At 34.2% G+C, this 18619-nt stretch overlaps 2 protein-coding genes across 8 annotated transcripts; one reads left to right on the forward strand and one right to left on the reverse strand.

The window, feature by feature from the left end:
• Nucleotides 1–156: 156 nt before the first annotated feature.
• Nucleotides 157–7346, reverse strand: LOC547529 (probable transcriptional regulator SLK2). Of its 2 annotated transcripts, none has more exons than XM_003548171.5 (10): nt 7264–7346; nt 4988–6263; nt 4655–4786; nt 4318–4366; nt 3528–3742; nt 3375–3443; nt 2604–2704; nt 1661–1754; nt 1468–1537; nt 157–1293 (listed from the first exon to the last, which is right to left on the reverse strand). In XM_003548171.5, exons 2-10 carry the CDS (start codon nt 5999–6001, stop codon nt 398–400), a joined length of 2640 nt encoding a protein of 879 aa, XP_003548219.1. In that variant the 5' UTR covers nt 6002–6263; nt 7264–7346; the 3' UTR covers nt 157–397. The 2 variants fall into 2 exon arrangements, with proteins under 2 accessions (XP_003548219.1, XP_040866546.1); XM_041010612.1 differs by having other exon boundaries at nt 4988–6196; nt 7264–7327.
• A 48-nt stretch (nt 7347–7394) lies between these two features.
• LOC100817953 (protein COFACTOR ASSEMBLY OF COMPLEX C SUBUNIT B CCB2, chloroplastic) lies at nt 7395–13201 on the forward strand. 6 transcript variants are annotated; one of them, XR_001385436.3, is made up of 7 exons: nt 7395–7726; nt 7941–8059; nt 8182–8253; nt 9567–9710; nt 10287–10440; nt 11423–11600; nt 12639–13201. XR_001385436.3 is itself a non-coding variant. In XM_003548172.5 (7 exons), exons 1-7 carry the CDS (start codon nt 7555–7557, stop codon nt 12647–12649), a joined length of 864 nt encoding a protein of 287 aa, XP_003548220.1. In that variant the 5' UTR covers nt 7395–7554; the 3' UTR covers nt 12650–13201. The 6 variants fall into 6 exon arrangements, 4 of the variants coding, with proteins under 4 accessions (XP_003548220.1, XP_040866547.1, XP_014624286.1 ...); XR_005889076.1 differs by having other exon boundaries at nt 12725–13201; XM_003548172.5 differs by having other exon boundaries at nt 11409–11600.
• Nucleotides 13202–18619: the final 5418 nt, after the last annotated feature.

The following is an 18619-nucleotide window of genomic DNA, read 5'->3' on the forward strand; positions in this document are numbered from 1 at the left end:
TTACAATGTAACAGGTTAAGATAAATAGCCCAAATTAAGATGTCACATTATATGTAAGCTTAATACGAGGCAAATATTCCAATGTGCCTATTTGGAACGCTGCGAGTGCTATCAATGGTATTTGATTTAAACTTGCCACGAAATGTGAGTGCCGTATAATAAACTAACTGTTCATTAAATTGTCCAATAGATTACACTTGCAGGACAAAAACCCTCAAATAAAATCTCTAAAAACCTACTCGAGTCCGAGTCCGAGTCCAAACAAATTCCATCAAGAAAATAACAGGGAAAAACAAGGAAAAAAACAGCATCTATTTAAAGTGTCCTGTACAAAGATAATAAGATAAACACTTCATCAACACATGATATGCCGATTTCATGTCCAAGATTGTGTTAGTCATGCCTTCCAGCCAAAACCCATGTTATCATCAAGATCACTGTTAAGGAAGGGATTATCCGTGAATTCATTGCCAATATCCTGAACCACATCTTGCAAATGTAGATTTTGTGGCATCTCAGATGTTCTCTGGTTTAATCCATTGTTGCCACCAGCAGCAGAAGAATCACTATTTGCAGTTGTTTTGAAGCTATTATTCCTTGACATAGGTCCATTGTTTCCTGTAACATTGGCAGAACCTCCACTTAAGGATGGATAATGGCCCCCAAACCCCAGTGCATTCTTTGCCATATTTGCACTGGGTCCACCAAGAGACTGTGGTTGCACTCCCCCGTTGTTATTTGACATCTCCTGCAGTAGTTGATGGATCATCTGCTGCTGCAGAGCTTGATTTCCTTGGGAACCCTGTGAATGATTTTGTTGCAGTAAAGCATTTGCACTTAATGAGGGCTGTTGTAGGTGGTGTTGCTGCTGCTGTGGGGGTAGACGGGGGCTTGGGAAACCACTAACAGATGAATTCTGCATTGGGCCTGGAATTAAAGCAGGACCAGCTCCTTGCAAAGCTGAAGATGGACTCTGGTTTGAATTATTGAAAGAGGACCCTTCGCGCTGAAGTGAGCCAGGGCTAGAGTTCATTGAATTTTGCCTCATGAGAAGATTTTGGTAGTTGTTCAGTGCTAAAGCAGCTTGGGCTGACCCACTCAAAGCACCACGATTAACCATATTATGAGGGTTGTTTATATGGTTGTTCAATCCAGGATTCAGTGCCATTAGCTTATTGAGTGTGTTTCGATCAGTTGGCAGACCTTGAACATTTGCTAGCTGTTCCATTTCCTGCATCTTCTGCATCTGGACCTTTGAGGCTGTTGCTAGACGAGGAAAATTTTTCAAACTCTCTGCAGTAAATGTTGGATCAATATACAAAGACCATTGACAATATACAAATTTATTTCCAAAAAATCTAAAATTGAAACAGCTTCATACAACTAAAGATTAGGAGTCCAATGAGAGAGAAAGATAAAAATTAGAACTCAATCGGGTATAGTCATAAAAACCACAAGCAAAATTACCAATGGCACCAATTTTGTGATCTGCACAGATATCTATTAGGTCTTTCATGCTATTGACAACCTCCGAAATCTGTAAACCATTGGAGTAGGCAACTATTAGAAGCCTTAATAGAATAAGAAATGAATAATTTTCTCTATACTACTCAACACTCAACAGAAACTTCGAAGTTTGAAGTAGAATTTAACAACATACTTGCAAACATCTCACGTATCTTTTAGAAAAGCCCAACTCATTTAGCGATTGCATCTCCAAAATCTTCGCAAGCTGACCCCCAGCTGTCAACAACCTGATGCAAAATAAACATTATTTGAAGCCCGAGTCAGTCTCACCCCACCAAACAAATAGATAAATACATTTAACAGAATAAATGTACTTTTCCTTATTAATTGAACTAGTAAATGTAACACAGACTGTTTTAATCAGATACTTTTTCAACCAAAGCAAGCTTATAGAATGCCCAACTAGGAGATATGGTTATAAAGTTTAGACAAAAGAGAAGAATCTCAAATTATAATCCATATTTAAAATGCAGTGAGATGCTCTAATCTTGAATAACCTCCTTGTCAAAATTTGATTGCATGACTTAAACATCTGTATGTGCTAAAAATGTTAATTTAGAGGACCACCAGAATGCAAGCAAATGTGCCAACAAAGGAAAATCTTATACTACTATAAGATCATTTTGTTTCCAATTTTTGTTATTGACTTGCAATAACTTGTATTTTATCTCATTTTTAGCATGGTTCCATTTCTCCTTTTCTGTGTTATAATTACCATATTGTGTTAGAAAATCTAATTAATGTTCAATAACATTTACTGAAGTTGTCTTTTGTGTAAAAAGTAAAATAAAACATGTAAAGCCCAAAAGGGCCTGCATCACTTTATCTCTAACAACTTTTGCACCAACACCACACCCCAACAAAAAAGAAAAGATAACATAGAGAATCCGATAAATATGTAGAAACTATATAGTTTGCATCATCTTATTCTTTCTGGAGTTGTTTCTCCATCTAGCCAAAAAACAGGGTGCACCATTCCAAGATTACATCATCCCAAGGCATGCAATCAAGAGAAATATATCATCAGAGAAGGCAGATTTAGTAAACACACAGTTGTTGAGGAATAACAATCTTACATGTTGCTGTTTGTTTGGATGTCTTGTTGAGAAACCCCATCAGAACCACTTTCAGCAATTGTACTTTGACATTTTTTAGCTACCTGAACTAACTGGTTGACCTGCAAATGTGAGAATCATGAATTAGCTTCCAAAACAATATCTCTAGTATTGCTACAAGGATTAAGTAAATATAAATTTGGAATTGCACTATCTCTATCAGTGTAATTAGAGGTGCTGAAATGAGGCAATGCAACAGAAGGAGCTGGTGGCTCTTGGTGTTTCAGGTGAGAATCAGTTTAGAGGGCACAATTCTAGCTCTTCATAATTCTCTGGTTTAGGAGAGGTTCCCTTTCAATCCTTTTAGTTCATTTTCCAAGACTATCATTAATAGCTAACAGGTTTTGGCGTTCACCTTTACTTTTCTTGATCTCCACCTTAATAAGAAAGAAAGTTTCACTGATGCATACCAATTTCCACACCCAAATGTCCATATTACTACTTGTCACCATTCGGCAGTATTCAATTGTGCATACAATCACAAGAAATACGATGGAAGAATACATGCATGCAAGGAGTCAATTATACAACAATGTGCACATGCAGAATTTCCGACGGAAATATGCTGAAGATACAAAGTAGACAACTCCAGGTTAGTCCCAACTTTTGATTAAAACCAGGCAATAAATAAGGATCTACTTCACAGAAATATTCTACCAAATAGCCCCATCATCTATTCAAAACAAAGAGTGGCTGCAGAAGTGAAAAGCATTCAAGAATGCAGAATCATACCTGTGGTGCAACCAACCTTCGAGGAAGAAGTTCCTCATGGCACCTTGCACAGAACTCCCAAGATAATATCTGTGCAAATTAACAGGAATTCAAGGTCATTATATAGAAAATGTTCAAATGGAAAATATATTTAACAAATAACAATTTTGTAACCTTCAAGTCTTGAGTGAATATGATACGAAGTTGACCTTCACGAACAACACGAAGCTGCTCATATACACTCTCTTGAACTGCTTTTCCATATTCTAACATCATCGCACCAGAAGCGAATCTCATTTCACGTGGCATGTCCAGAAACAATAGTTCATCAATTACTCCACTGCCAAATTTGATTTCATTAAGTCTAGGTAATACTTCATAAGTTGCCTCTGCAAATGAAACCCAGAACAGACATATTATTAGATTACGAGATTTACATCATCAGAAACTTAAAAGAAATAACATGTTAATGATCTAGTTTACAGGTAAATGCAGTATACAAATTGTACATTTACCACTATTGCCCACTAAAAAACACTCAGTTACAAGATTTACTAATTATTGGCCACATTCGTTTCTGTAAGTTTCGTCAAACTTTTAGGTTTAAACTAAAGCTACAATTCAGAAAATGATAACTAGCAGTAGTCAGCACCATAATAGGATAACAACATAAGGGCCAGCATGGTTTGATAAAGCACTTTCTGATTTCAAATCTTTTTTTCAAAAATGATTAAAAAAATATCATTGTTTCACTCCATTTCCTAATTTTAAAAGCATAGGAAATAGTGAAAACAACAAAAATCCTATAAATTGGTTTTATATACAAATCTTTGAAAACAAAAAATAAAGTAAAGACAAGATGACATATTATTGTAATTTGGGAGAACAGGAAGTGAAAATAGAGAAAGTCCACACTCCTCAAACCATATATGCGGGATAGGCCTCAATATTTTCATATACTTACCAAATCCCCTTCCAGATTTAGAACCACATATGTCACAGTGCCATGCATCCTGAACAAAGTACTATCCATGTCAGTATGCATTCATCAAAGATTGAAGTGCACTAACAAATTAGAAGGGCAAAATAGTGCATTCCTAAAATAGAAAACAAAACAAATGCAATTACCTTAGATATAACTATTGTATAGAGGCATTATTAGGAGTTGTCAACAATTACATGTAAGCTAATGCAATCTATTAACATTTTGAATGCGCAATTGATCATTAGCAATTATGAAGGCATCATCTGATTTATTAAGCAAGAAATGCAACAATAATTTGATAAATAACTAGTTTTACCATAGATGCTTGGGGAAAAACACCAAGTGCGTGATGCCCAACATTACTATATAATGACAAGCACCACCGTTTCTTTGCACGAGGAGAGTAATATTCAGCCACAAATTTTCTCCAATAGGCAATACTATTATCCTGAAGCAAAAAGAAAAATTGAATAATAGTTGTAACTAATCAAGAACTTCAAAAGTAGCCAAAATATAAAACAAGTGTGTTCAGATATAACATAATAAACTATTTTCCTGAAATAAAAGGACTACTCTTAACAAAAAATAAAAACAAAAGGATGATATAGTGAATCTCAATAAGCAGATGCAGCAATTAAACCGAACTCACATTTGGTCGTTGCCTTTGATGATAGAGATACTGCATCAATCGACGGGCACATACCCCACTAACACTACTGTCATATGGACGCTTGACCACAGAAGAGGGCTGCATCACTTGCTGTTGCTGTTGTTGTTGTTGTTGTTGTTGTTGTTGTTGTTGTTGTTGTTGTTGTTGTTGTTGTTGTTGCTGCTGCTGCTGCTGCTGCCTCAATTGCATTTGTTGTTGTTGTTGCTGCTGCTGCAAGTGTGCTCGGTGTAATTGTGGCATTTGCTGAAACATTTGTTGTTGTCTCAGTCTCTGCTGCTGCTGCTGAAGGAAAGCCTGTAACTGGGGATTACGACCCTGGAATTGCATGGAATCTTGTCTCTGAAGAATCTGTTGTATAACCTGCTGCTGCATCATATCTTCCTGTTTGATATCCATTCTAGGTTTCTTTGACAGATGAGACATATTATTTGGATCTTGAATGAAAGATCCTGGGATTTGTGCACCCATTTGGAGCATAGAAGGGCCAGTTTGAGATGCAGACAAAGACATAGCACTTGAAGCACCCTGTGGCTGCTGCTGATTCTGCTGCAATTGTTGAACATTCTGATCTTGATGAGAGCTCTGTTGTACTACAGAGGAAACATCCATCACTGATGATCCAGAAATACTGATATTATTTGATGTAAATGACATAGGTGAGGCAGGTAATCGTAAGTATGAGTCTGTGTTAACGCTGGCACTTCTCTGCAAATGTGGGCCACCAGAGAGTGCAGAATTTGCATCTGTAACTAAAGAGCTGGCTCCTACACTTGGTGCTGAGTTTGCCACACTGTTCAAAACTGCATTATTCATATCCCCAGAAACCGGACCCAGGTTTGAACGAGAAGCTCCAGAAACCGTGCTAGACGAGTTAACAAAAGATGAGCTTAAGTGAGAGTTAACTACATTCTGTGACTGCCCATCTCCTTGATAGAAAATTCCAGAATTTGATGATGATTGGGTTAATCCACCTGCCACTCGCAAAGGTGTCATAGGGGGCAGCCCCCTTGGTGACTGGAATCTATGTAACTGACCAGAGCCTGACACAACTGGTACTTCAAATATTCTTAAATTGCTTGAGAACTCCACGTAACAGACAGATTGAGTATCAACCCCTGATAGTATTTCTTCTCTTTTTTAAATCTGAGTTTCACTCTACCACACAATCTTTTACAAATCCACAAACTCCTGTTTCAACCAAATGCACCCAGAATTGTTATTTTCTTCTCAACACTGGACAATTGCCGATATAGATCTAACAACAAAGAAAAAAAGACATACACATATTCATCAGCACAAGGAAAATTCTTAAAATCCAGCTAAAACTAATAAAATTAAATGACCAAATAAACTCTTGAATAGCATCATTTTTTTTTTAAAAAAAAAAGCAGCCACAAATGGAATAATTTCCCAATACCCTTTTCCAGGAAAGAAAATCCCAATCCAACAATTTCATGAACCGAAACCTAATTCTAACGGCTTTACCTCCTCTAAAGAGTGGAATTTGCTTCAAAGAGAAAAGTAAGGTAAGATTGTAATATAGTGCATGCCAATGACAAACAATGAGGATGCATAAAGTAAATCAGAACCCAAATCAAATTCTAATTAACATTAGGACAGTGGTCTCCATGAAAAGATGGATAATACAAAATCAGAGAAAAACAAAAACAAAATCCAAAGCTCTCAATTCACACGTTCAAAAACCCAAAACCCAAAACCCAAAAATCAAATAGCAAGACCTAAAAAAGAAACCGCATGGAAAGAGAGAAAAAATAACCCAAATTGCACCAAAATTCAAAAGGGCATTGCGGTTTGTTACCAACGAAAAAACGCACGAAAAACGCGAAAAGTGACGTGGAATCATGACATTCTAAAAAAATAACAAGTATTAATAAAAAAAAAAAGAAAAAGAAAGGATCAGATTTGGCAGGAACCACGCTGGTGCGATTTTTGACGAAGATTTATTCGTAAGAATTAGCATTTTTCGAATTCAGAATACCCAAAAACCAGAAACTCCCATCTCGCATCCCCAAACAACGGAAAACGAAAACCTTAAACCCAACACAGCAAAAATTGAAAGAAAGAAACAAAAAAGATTAAAAGGAAAGCAAACAAATTACAACTCTAAATAGGAATTTAATTAAAACATATAAATTAAAGGGTTCAGTTCAAGATGGATGAGTAGGTTAAAAAAAATTGAAAACCCTTGAATGAACCGTTCAGTGGCAAAAACGATTCGTTTAGGAACTACTCACATAGAAACCGCAGAGCTGAAAAAAGAAAGCGAAGCGTCGCTTTTCGGAATTAGGGAACTCGCAGAGAATAAAAAAAGGAAAGGAGTGAGAAGAGTTTATTAATATCAGAGTGGGGAGTGACCGGTTCAACCGGTCACGGGCTATCAGGTTACCTGCAGTGGCCAGTGAATCCAAACTCCATCCGACATGTGAACACCCGTGTCCAACAACTCATAGTTGGGGTTCTATCCACCCAAGTGTTTCTCACACACAAACTCTGCTTGCTTTGGCAAACGTTAGCCAGACACAAACATGAACATAGTCTGTTTCAAACCCTGCATTCCTTCCTCATTACTATGCCCCAGAACCAGCTTCAGAAAATTCCCACTAACAATTCCACGTTTCAGTCTTCAAGATTCTCAGCAGCAGCAGCAGCAACAACAACAACAACAACTCAACCTCTCCGTTCTTCGCTTCACATTGGGTCTCTCTCTCCTCTCTCTCTCAAGAGAATAAATAACTAATCTTACTTAACCAACTGTAGGTAAATGCATGGTTAAAATAAAATCAATTTTAATCAGTTTGTTATGACACTTAGAGGAATCAATTTTAGTTATCCAACCATAATAACTAATTTTTCTTATCCATATATATAATATTATACTTTGTGTGAATTGGTGATTTTGGCTTTGGTGCAGGGATTCCAGGGTTGGATGAGTCTTACTTGCCCAGATGGATTGGTTATGGCTTTGGTTCACTTCTGCTCTTGAATCACTTTCTTGGGTCTGACTCAGCCACTGTTACACCGGCTCAGCTTGTAAGAAAATTTGAAGATTGAAACTGAACTGCATTTTTGTTTTATATTTTTCTTTTTTTGTTTGGTTAAGTTTGTTTACTTTTCTGGGGTGTGTTTCAGTTGTGTTTTTCCTTGTTGTGTAGAGTACAGAGGTTTTGGGTCTGTCTTTGGCTTCCTTCTCGATTGTGCTGCCTTACCTTGGTAAATTTCTCAAGGTAATTAACTAGCTTTGTCCATGTAGAATTAATTCAACGTTTCTACCCTGAATAAAATTAATAATTTCAGTTAGACTTGGAGATATATACAACAACGCCTTATCCCACTAGGTGGGGTCGGCTACATGGATCAACTTCCGCCATAATGTTCTATCAAGTACCATACTTCTATCCAAATCATTAAGTTCGAGATCCTTTTTTATAACCTCTCTTATAGTCTTTTTGGGTCTTCCTCTGTCTCGAATTGTTTGCCTTCTCTCCATCTGGTCTACTCTCCTCACTACAGAGTCTACCGGTCTTCTCTCTACATGCCCAAACCACCTAAGTCTATTTTCCACCATCTTCTCTACAATAGGCGCTACTCCAACCCTCTCTCTAATAGCTTCATTTCTAATTTTATCCTGTCGAGTCTTACCACACATCTACCGCAACATCCTCATCTCCGCTACACCTACTTTATTCTCATGTTGGCTCTTAACTGCCCAACATTCTGTTCCGTACAATATCGCCGGTCTTACCGCAGTCCGATAAAACTTTCCCTTTAGCTTGATCGGTACCTTTGCATCACATAACACCCCCGATGCTTTTCTCCATTTCATCCATCCTGCTTGAATGCGATGATTCACATCCCCTTCAATTTCTCCATCATCCTGTATTACAGACCCAAGATATTTAAACCGTGTGACTTGAGGGATAATATGGTCTCCTATTTTCACCTCTGAGTTTTTTCCCTCCATAGACTTGGAGATATATATGGAGGGAAAAAACTTAGATCCAGTTCTATAAGTATTGTTTGTGTTGTTTTCCGGTGGTTTGAATTGAGTTTCACATCGGTAACAAAAGTTTGCATTTAAGGATTATGAAGATTACGGAAGTGAAACTCCAATTTTGATTAGAGATTAATCCAATCAACACCTAAGAAACCGTGTTTAAGTTTCGTCCTATTTGGGCTCCATAAATTCATCAGCCTTCCAGTTTCAAGAAGACTACTCTTTTTCTTTTTTCCTTTTTGATATGTATAACAATTAAATAACTCTACTTTTTTTTTCACGGTTTAAATTGTGGTTGTGTCTGCAATTTTGTCATAATCCTTAATATTGCTGAAAATTGCAGACAAATGTGGCCAATGTATGTAGCTGCAATTGTGGTTGCAGAGGTGTGAAAAACCTTGATGCTGTTGCTGCAATTGTAGTTATGTACTGATTTTTAAAACCTTGCTTTTGTATGTAAGTAAATATAAATATATATAGAGCTCAAATATGAATTTTTTCATTTAAGATATTGATCCTCAACCCAAACTGGGAAACTGTTAGGGTGCTCAACCAGTGGATGAAAAGACTATACCGGATGGTACAGAGCAAATATTTGTCATGTCAACAGATAGAGTGGATGGCCTGAAGGAGGACCTGGCTTGGGCATCATATGTTCTGTTGTGCAATACAAATGCCATAGCTATGGTATGTCTTGTATATTATCATTATTAATTTAAAGAAACTCATGGTAGGTTGATTGCTGTTGGGGTTTTTCATTTGTAGGTTACCTTTAAATACCACTTTTATTGTGAATGAAAAACCAAAAACATATGATAGGTTTACCCTAAAATGAAGAAAAGGAAAAAGCCAAAAGGGGCAATGATATGGATGGTTGTGATCATACAATAATATTTGTTGTGTTGATTTGAACTATATTTGTTTAAGGTGAAAGTTCGAAATTACTAGTTCAAAAGGTAAACTTGTCAAGTAATCAATGTGTAAATTGCTTGTCATTTCTGCTAGAGTATATGGATTACTCAGCCTGCTGAGCTGACAGAGGTTATTAGGACTGATTAGATTTGTCAGAAGTTAGCTACCCATACAGTTAGATGTTTACATTGTAGATAAAGGTTATCATGTAAAATATACATAGCAAACTCGATGTTCTTTCATCAGTTCAATCCAGAGTTACTATTCATTTTCTCCATCTTGCTCTCTTTCTTTCTGCTGTTAAGCATTTATTCTTCTACCTTATTCTTGCACAATTTTCAATCTGTTCAGCTAATTTTTATTCAAGGAGAAATATGTGCAAGGGGATACTGGAACATACCGGATGATACATCAAAAGAAATTCTTCCTGGTTGGTTTAAGAAAAAAATTGAAAATGCTGGCCTATATGATTTGAAAGACACCCTATATTTTCCTCAAGATGCAGGTATTGATAATATTTTTTAAGTTTTGGTTAAGTAAGTATATGGAAGCTGAATTATGAAAGTAGCTGGTTTTTCCAGTTAATTGCTAGGAGCTAGAAAAGCATCTGCACATTCAGTTGATTTTTTTTAATTGTCTAGAACTAGAATATATGCCCAATTAAAATCTTAAACTAAAACGTGGTTGAAAAAATGTTTTTACCTAAGGTTATATCCCACAACAACTCTGTCTGGAACAAACATGTTATTTTATGAAGTGTTTCCTTTATCTTGAAAGGTATTTGACCAAATTGAAAATTATGATCATGAAGCCTATGCCTATCCAACCTTTGCTCATTGACTTGAAAAGGATAGCTGATTTTATTTCAAATACACAGTAATGCTGTATCGTAATATTTTTTATGCCTCTGGTTGGATGGAGTATATATATGCTAAAGTTCTATTTTGTGCTTCAGCTTTTTTCCTGACTTTCCCCTTCTTTCCCTACTTACTGATTCAACAAAAAAAATCAGGAACTGGAAATATTTATAAAGATGTAGAACGCCATATGGAAACTGCCACATAAATTGTAGATCTTTTAGACTCTTATTAGGAGATATGTGCATTGTTGTGTTTTGTTATTTACTAAACATTTACGACTCTTACAAAAATCTTTACTATGTATTTCTGTACAAGGGTCTTTAGCTGACTGAGTCGAGTCTAAGAAAAAACTTATTACTCAACTGAATATAAGGCTTTAATTTTTTTGACTGAAAATATAAGGCTGCAATTAATAATATTAGCAATGAATTTCTTATTTTATTAAATGAATCCTTACTGGCATGAATTTCTTACTTTATTAAATGAATCCTTACTGGCATGAATTTCTTACTTTATTAAATGAATCCTTACTGGCATGAATTTCACTTCATGTTTAACATTGTATGGTTCTGTACTTTTGTTCAAAAATCTGAAAGTTTGATGAATGCTTCAGATTCTGAATTTCAGGATCTGGTACCTATAGGGACTCGCTGTCTTCTAATCCAACCAGTGTTACAAGTTTCTAATGAAAGTGATACTGGCTTGCAAAAACCTGGGGGATTCATTCTGCTGGCCTCAACTACAAGATATGCATTTAGCAATAAAGACAAAGCCTGGATTGCAGCCGTGGCAAACAAATTTAGAGGTAATAGCATTAGCATGTTTGAAGATTTGTAGAAGAGTTTACACTTCATTTTTAATAAACAAGTCTGGATTTCATAGGAGGCCTTTTTCTTCCTATTTAGATGTATGACTGTCATGTAGCTTTATTGTTGGTATAGCTAATGGATTTTTTTTATGCTCATGTGAAACTGAAATAGGTGGCCTATAGCATATTTACAACCTTCTATGAAAATGATTCTAAGCATTTGAATATTTCATAAGATGTGTTTTTCAATTGTATCATTTAGTTGATTTGTAGATTTCAAGATATAAAGGAAATACTATGAAAATATTGGTTTGTTTACAACTCATTGTCTTATATCTTAATTTATATATGCTTGAGAATTGAGTTGAAGTTCCATGAGCTGTAAATCTATTTAGCATATAGGTATTCTCTCCACCCACCTAATGTGTTTCTTTTATTGATAATATTTTGCAATTAATAAGCAAAGCCTTCTGTTTATCAAAGATTACAAGCGACATAACCGTAAATCTAATTCAATGATGAGAATAAAAAATTAAAGAGACAAAGAACATTCTTCGTGGTTTGGTGTCTATTTGGATTATGTGAAACAAGGTTGTGTTGCAGGGTATTCTTTTTTACTCTAATGGTGTTTTGGACTTGATATAAGTTAGATCTTTGGCTTGGTATAAGTCCAAAAAGGGTAGGGCTCATTGTTTTTTTCTGATTGGTGTATAGATCCTTTAGCTCGTCTCTATCTGTCAATTCTATAAAACCTGGTGAAATCATTGAATACAGGTTGGAGTACCTCTTGCAATCTATTTTCTAATAAAGCTTTGCACACACATATATATATATATAATGAAAAACAGAAAAAGAACATTTATTTGGTTGATACCTTTTAGGCCATATCATATGTTTGTACAATCTTTACTATTGGAAGGATTTGAATACCTCAATCAATTTGTTTTTAGCACGGTTATGATCATGTATGGTTATGAGAAAGCTTTACTTGGTTTAGAAAATTGAACCATATATGTTATACAATTCCATATACAGGAAAGGTTTAACCATCTGATTACCTACTGCAATGCAAGAGTATCTGGAGTACAAAGAAAATGAAGCATGAAATCTATGTGATACAGGGCAATGGATTGCATAGGATTTAACAGCTCAAAATCCGGATTTTCTCGGTTAAATTAAGGGAAGAAATTAGAAAATGAAGACTCGTGTGGAATATGTGATGGCGAGGTTGATTTGCAAGAATTAGGATGTGGATGGTCGTCAGTGGCAGTTTTTGTGTTATGAACAGTACTTGTGAATTTTGGAAAAGTGGGTGCATTGAATCAATAATTATGGAAAAGTCGGCGCATTGAATCAAAGGAGGCATCTCAAATTTGAAAAATTAACATTATGCATATATATAACTTGGTCTTCCTGTTGTAGTTATCTTGTTAATGATATAAGAAATTTGGGTTAGCCATGTTCTAGTTTTTTTTGTCCGAGTCCCATACTAGCTACTCTATACTCTTATCACCATATCAACAAAATGCTCCATGATGCATGAGCTCTGAGTTCTATTTGTATATACGAAATAATCATTCATGAATTTCATTGGATCATTGTTGATTTGTCTAATGAACTTTCATTCATGCTAGCAACTCTTTTGTCACTTTTCCATTGAGCGTACTTTTAGGGTGGCCTGATGGGTTTCCAAACGTAGCTTTAAGTGTATGTTTAGATCTTTAATGCAGATTGTCACCTCTCCATGTCTATAAGAAATAGCTTCAGCATGTGTTATGTGGACATGTTGATGTGATATCTATAGTAGATGTGTGAGGATGTTATTCCACACAGGCACGACTATTTTGGTTATTGTAATGAATGTTGTAGGGGAATTGCTATTGGTCCTTACAATCCTCAAAATTCCAAGATATCATTCTCTGAAAAGTTAACATCGTGTTTTCACTTCACAAAAGGAGGTATAAATTTTTTCACAACGGAATCACAGAATACACACAATAGAATCTTGATTCCTTTGTAAAGGGGGTGTTAAAACATGACAATACTATAAAAGTGTGATTCTTTTTTGATTTTATTTTTAAAAAAAGAAATTTACAATGAATTCACACTTTTGTTTAGTATCTTTTTTTATAAAAAAAATATACAACAAAAATGTGAAATATTGCATAGTAGAATCATGATTTTATTGTAACAAAATGAAATTGTAATTCTACCAAAAAAAAAAATGACTGTGTGAGTGCAAGTGGGGTAGAGAAGGATAGTTTAGTAATTATGCTTGATTGATAGGAGTCAAGAACAATTTTGTTGGGGTCAATAATAACACACATGTAAACAAATAGGTTAAATGTAAAAAAAAAAAAACAGAAAAAAAAACGTAACTTATGCCTATTGATAAGGTTAGGATTCAAATTTATGATCATCTCACTAGTTACTACTCCGACATCACATATTTTTCCATTCTTGTTGGTGAATCACATATTTTTCCATCTAATGAAACTCTTCAGGGTTTCGTTGCAGCAATATTGTTCCTATGGATAGTGTTGGTGCAACAGACAACACTAAAATTAATTAAAAGCCACAAAAGAACAGCAGGTTTAGGAGCAAGTTTCATCCGAAAATCTTCAACCATAACTACATTGACCAGAAACTATTAAAGAGAAAGCAGAAATAAGTTATAACAACAGGGAAACTTTTTAATGTCTCTCATCTTGTGGTCATCATCTTGGCCTACTAGCTACTAACTTATGATTCAGACCATTCAAGTAACGCGTTTTTCATGCCAAATTCTGTTGTCTATTTAAGAATGAATCATTATTTAACAAGATAGCAGTATGATGTACGTCACACTAACATTATCTTATTTTATTGAAGTCAGAAGTCTGACATTAAATATGCCTTTCATAGGTTATTTAAGTATACATCCTATTTTCTTACGTGCCTGAGATGGACCAAGCTGACTTGTCTGAGGTGAATTGTTCATTGGAACTGAACTCTGATGAATGTTGGATAAATAAGACTCTTGAGTGGATTGAGGTATGAGATCTTCTGAATTTTGTGAGTTCTCTAGCTAGGCTAAGACTATGAAAAAGGATGAATACTCATGAAAAACACTTCGACACTTATGTTAGTAAAGATTCAACACAAATATAATATATGTTAGGGTGCATGTGTAATGAAATTATAAAAATTAGGAGAAATTTGTATAGAAGTTCAACTATGAGGAGAGGTGAATGTAATAAGTGCAAAACACAACAAAGATGTGTGTAATTTGCTCTTATATATAATACATTAGATGTCCTGTAAGTGAATATTGACTTCAGTGAACACTTGTAATTTGGGTTGAGGTGACTCACTATACGAATTGGATCTCAAGCCCGGTCTAAAAGCATTTTTCTTTTAATATGAAATAGTAATTTTCTCTCTTTTTAAAGCTAATCTATAAATCTATTGCTAATTTAATTGGTAAAAGTATTATATTACGGATACAATTACCTCAACATAAAACATCATATATAAGTATTGATTCAATGATATGATCCATTATAATGTCATCTGCACAAGAATCCCACTTAAAAAAACATTTGTATTTTTCTTGTAATAAAACAAATTGCGCTCTAAGTAATATTTCTCTCACCAATAATTCATATAAGCATTTTAATATATATATATATATATATATATATATATATATATATATATATATATATATATATATATATTCTCGGTGATTTTTATACTAACTGATTTAAATATTTTCTGTATCAATTATTTGTTTAGAAAAATACCTTCAATAATGAGTCATTTTTCTGAATTTAATAAATAGTGAGTGAAATATATTAGTGTCTTCAACTCTTCAAGAGTCTAACTTTATCTTGTATGAAGAGTATTTTGAAAATCTTAATTATTCACATGCATAGCCAATAAAAATTGAAAACGAATATATTAATAGAGAGAAAGATTAAAAGAATTAAAACTGATAAAAATATTTAAAAAAAGAATACTAGCATATCTCATTAATGTTAGAAAAAAAATTATAAAAAAAATATTAATATGAGATAAATTTAATGTTACTAAATAAATAAATTATTTTTTTAGTCTTGATAAACTAATTAATTGAATCTTATAAAATAACAAATTTTGCCAACTAATTAAAGTTGCTATGGTGACAAGTCCCAACTTGTCATGAATTAAGGAGGGGTCAGTGAAATCATAAAATCAATTACAACTGTTGCCTTGGACTGCTGAATTGCGCCATTCAAAGACACAATGGATGACAGCAGATGTGATTAAATAATTCTAAGTTTGTTACCACTTCACATTAACTGATATAGATAACCCAAAACCATACATAGTAAGCAATATTCATTATTGGCATTTCTTGGGGGACCCTCAGGTCACAGTCACAGACCTAGTAGAATTCAATCTTATTTAAAGATTAAAGACAACTTGAAGAAGTTGGTTTGGCTTTATTGCATCAGAAGAGAAACTCAAAGCAAAACACCTTGGCCAAATTTAGATTAGCTTCTAACTCATGACAGCTTTACAATTGTATAATCTTACTACTAAGACAAGAATGTTCAACTTTGTAAGATTTGTAATTACGTGTTTGGATTTCCATTCACACAATTTAAACGTGGATCACAGAAGCAATTTTTAATTGCTTTTGGTACATCTTAACAGGAAAATTTGATCATCCGTGGACCACAGATGCTAATCCAAACAGGTACTAAGTGTTTACAAAAAAGTTAGACCAGAGATTCTGGAAAAGTTGATATGCATGAGTCAATTTTAATTTATGCGAAAGATTTGGTTTATTATGTTGCTTTAATTTATTTTAATTTTCTCATCAATAAGTGTTTGTTAAGAAATGTATACAAATTGCTTCTACCATCTGCCTTCATTCCTCTGGCATTAAATTAACCTCAACCACAAGCTACACCCCTATTTCATTGGCTGCTTCATTTATTGCTATCAGTTTCCCAAAGGGATGCAGAATGCATGGAGCACATTTGTTAGCATTGAATCAAAGCAAAATACTATTGAAAATGCAGCATATATCATGTTAAGCAGGAACCGAAATTCTTGGACATTTTGAGAATTCAAGTCTTCTGCCCCAAGAGAAGATCCTATTTTTACGCGACCATGTAGAGCATATGCCCCCTCTCCCCTCTTTGTTTTTAAGGAAGGACTTTTCATTGATTGATAGAGTAGAACTTTATAGGTGGGGATTTTGTGCCAGTGATTCAGACAAAATGTTTGGCAGGCTTGCCTTGAAGCAGATGCCAAGTGGTCCATGTGTGATATCAAATGTGAGTAGTCAAATATCAATATATGTCACACTAGACTTGGCCAGAAATAAAGAACAAAAACGGCCAAAAATACTAAACATGAGATATTGAATGGGAAAAAAACAAAAATAATTCAAAGTTCTGCTCAATTTGGCACCCCCTAAGATAAAGTATATATTTTGCTGAATGCAAGTAAAGACATTGTATTTCACAAACTTGTCATGATTTGTTTATGGGTCAACTTAGAGTATTTCCTCAAATTACTAAGATTTATTTAAGAGATTAAAATCTCAATAAATATTTTTTATACACATAGACTTAAGTTTAGATCAATTTCTTAAGACCCTAACTACATGCTTTAAGAGATCACTATCTCAAAGATAAAATTATCTATCAATCATATAATATATCATGTTAATACATATCATGATTTCTTAACACAGTTAACTTGAATATATTTAATATTTGAATGGTTACAATTTGAACTAATTCAACAAATGGTTTTTCATATATACGGGCATGAGATCAAATCTCTCATCATATATTTAAGAGACATGATTATTTGTCAATCATATTACACCATATTGATATTTGTCATGATTTGTGAATAAGAGTCACTTGAACACACTTAACATTTGAATTTGAAACTGATTCAAAAGTTGGGCAGCGTGATTTCCAAACTTGGTCATTGGCAAATTGTTACATGCTTCAACAATTGGAAACATCATCTTATTTAGCAAGTCTAAAGGGAATGTTCTTACACGTTACTCATATGATGGCCATTGGAAACACCATTTCATTTCCATTTTCCAACATTGGTAACCAAACACGAAGGGAGGGCTCACCGATGTTTTTGTGCACTCTTTGAGTGGAAATCCAGTTTCTCAAAGATCCCAGGTTTCTGTTCTTTTGGTGGGTCTTCGAGATCCTTCTATCTTACCTACATACGTTGTGTTGCATGTGATAAAAAAAATAGCACTAGTGTTTATTTTGGTCTTCCAAAGATGTATATAACATTACGTTACACATGCTTGGAAATTATTAAAAACGGGAAATAACTAATATCTTTTTTAAGAATTCTTTCAGCTAGGGGGTTGCAAAATAAATAAAAAAGGAAAGAAAATTATGGGGTGATCAATTGTCAATAGCAAATAATATACCAATATGGAATGCATATTTGATCTTATGATAGGATGAATCAATCATGAAAATCGAAATTGGAGTTAAACTTCGTGCAAGAAACTTAATACCTATGCTTTTCCAACTTCATGCACAAAGTATTGGAAAAGAAAGAATGAAAGTATTTTCATCAATTGAAAAGTGCATAGAAAATAGTCTTAATTTCATATACAATAAGGACGAGTCTTACAGTTTTTGCTAACAAGATTTTTTGAAAGATATCTTCATTCCTCTCGAGCTTTGAGATTTCATTGACAAAAATTTTGAAACCCTCTAAAAATGTTCATACCTTTTCTTTTGCATTTCAAAGAGCTTAGAATTTACATGGATCTATTTTTGCATTTGCGTCTAGCCAAGGCAAATATAAGCAGTTTCAAGTGCCTCTTCATGATTGTATGATGAAGTATTATTCAGTTTAGTCATCATTTAGGTATCAGGTCGGGCACACACGAAACCCAAACCAACCCAAATCTATATCATTATATATATATATATATATATATATATATATATATATATATATATATATATATATATATATATATATAT

Source organism: Glycine max, chromosome 16 (assembly GCF_000004515.6).
Source record: "Glycine max cultivar Williams 82 chromosome 16, Glycine_max_v4.0, whole genome shotgun sequence".
NCBI lineage: Eukaryota > Viridiplantae > Streptophyta > Magnoliopsida > Fabales > Fabaceae > Glycine > Glycine max.

What these genes read in the sequence shown, in the direction of transcription:
- LOC547529 (XM_003548171.5), bottom strand. Translation starts at nt 6,001, where the DNA reads ATGACACCTTTGCGAGTGGCAGGTGGATTAACCCAATCATCATCAAAT. An exon ending in TTTTTCCCCAAGCATCTATG is followed by an intron (nt 4,367 to 4,654) that starts GTAAAACTAGTT and finishes TACTTTGTTCAG; the next exon opens with GATGCATGGCACTGTGACAT. An exon ending in ATCCAAACAAACAGCAACAT is followed by an intron (nt 1,755 to 2,603) that starts GTAAGATTGTTA and finishes ATTTTGCATCAG; the next exon opens with GTTGTTGACAGCTGGGGGTC.
- LOC100817953 (XM_041010613.1), top strand. Translation starts at nt 7,555, where the DNA reads ATGAACATAGTCTGTTTCAAACCCTGCATTCCTTCCTCATTACTATGC. An exon ending in ACCTTGGTAAATTTCTCAAG is followed by an intron (nt 8,254 to 9,566) that starts GTAATTAACTAG and finishes GGAAACTGTTAG; the next exon opens with GGTGCTCAACCAGTGGATGA. An exon ending in ATATTTTCCTCAAGATGCAG is followed by an intron (nt 10,441 to 11,408) that starts GTATTGATAATA and finishes TGAATGCTTCAG; the next exon opens with ATTCTGAATTTCAGGATCTG.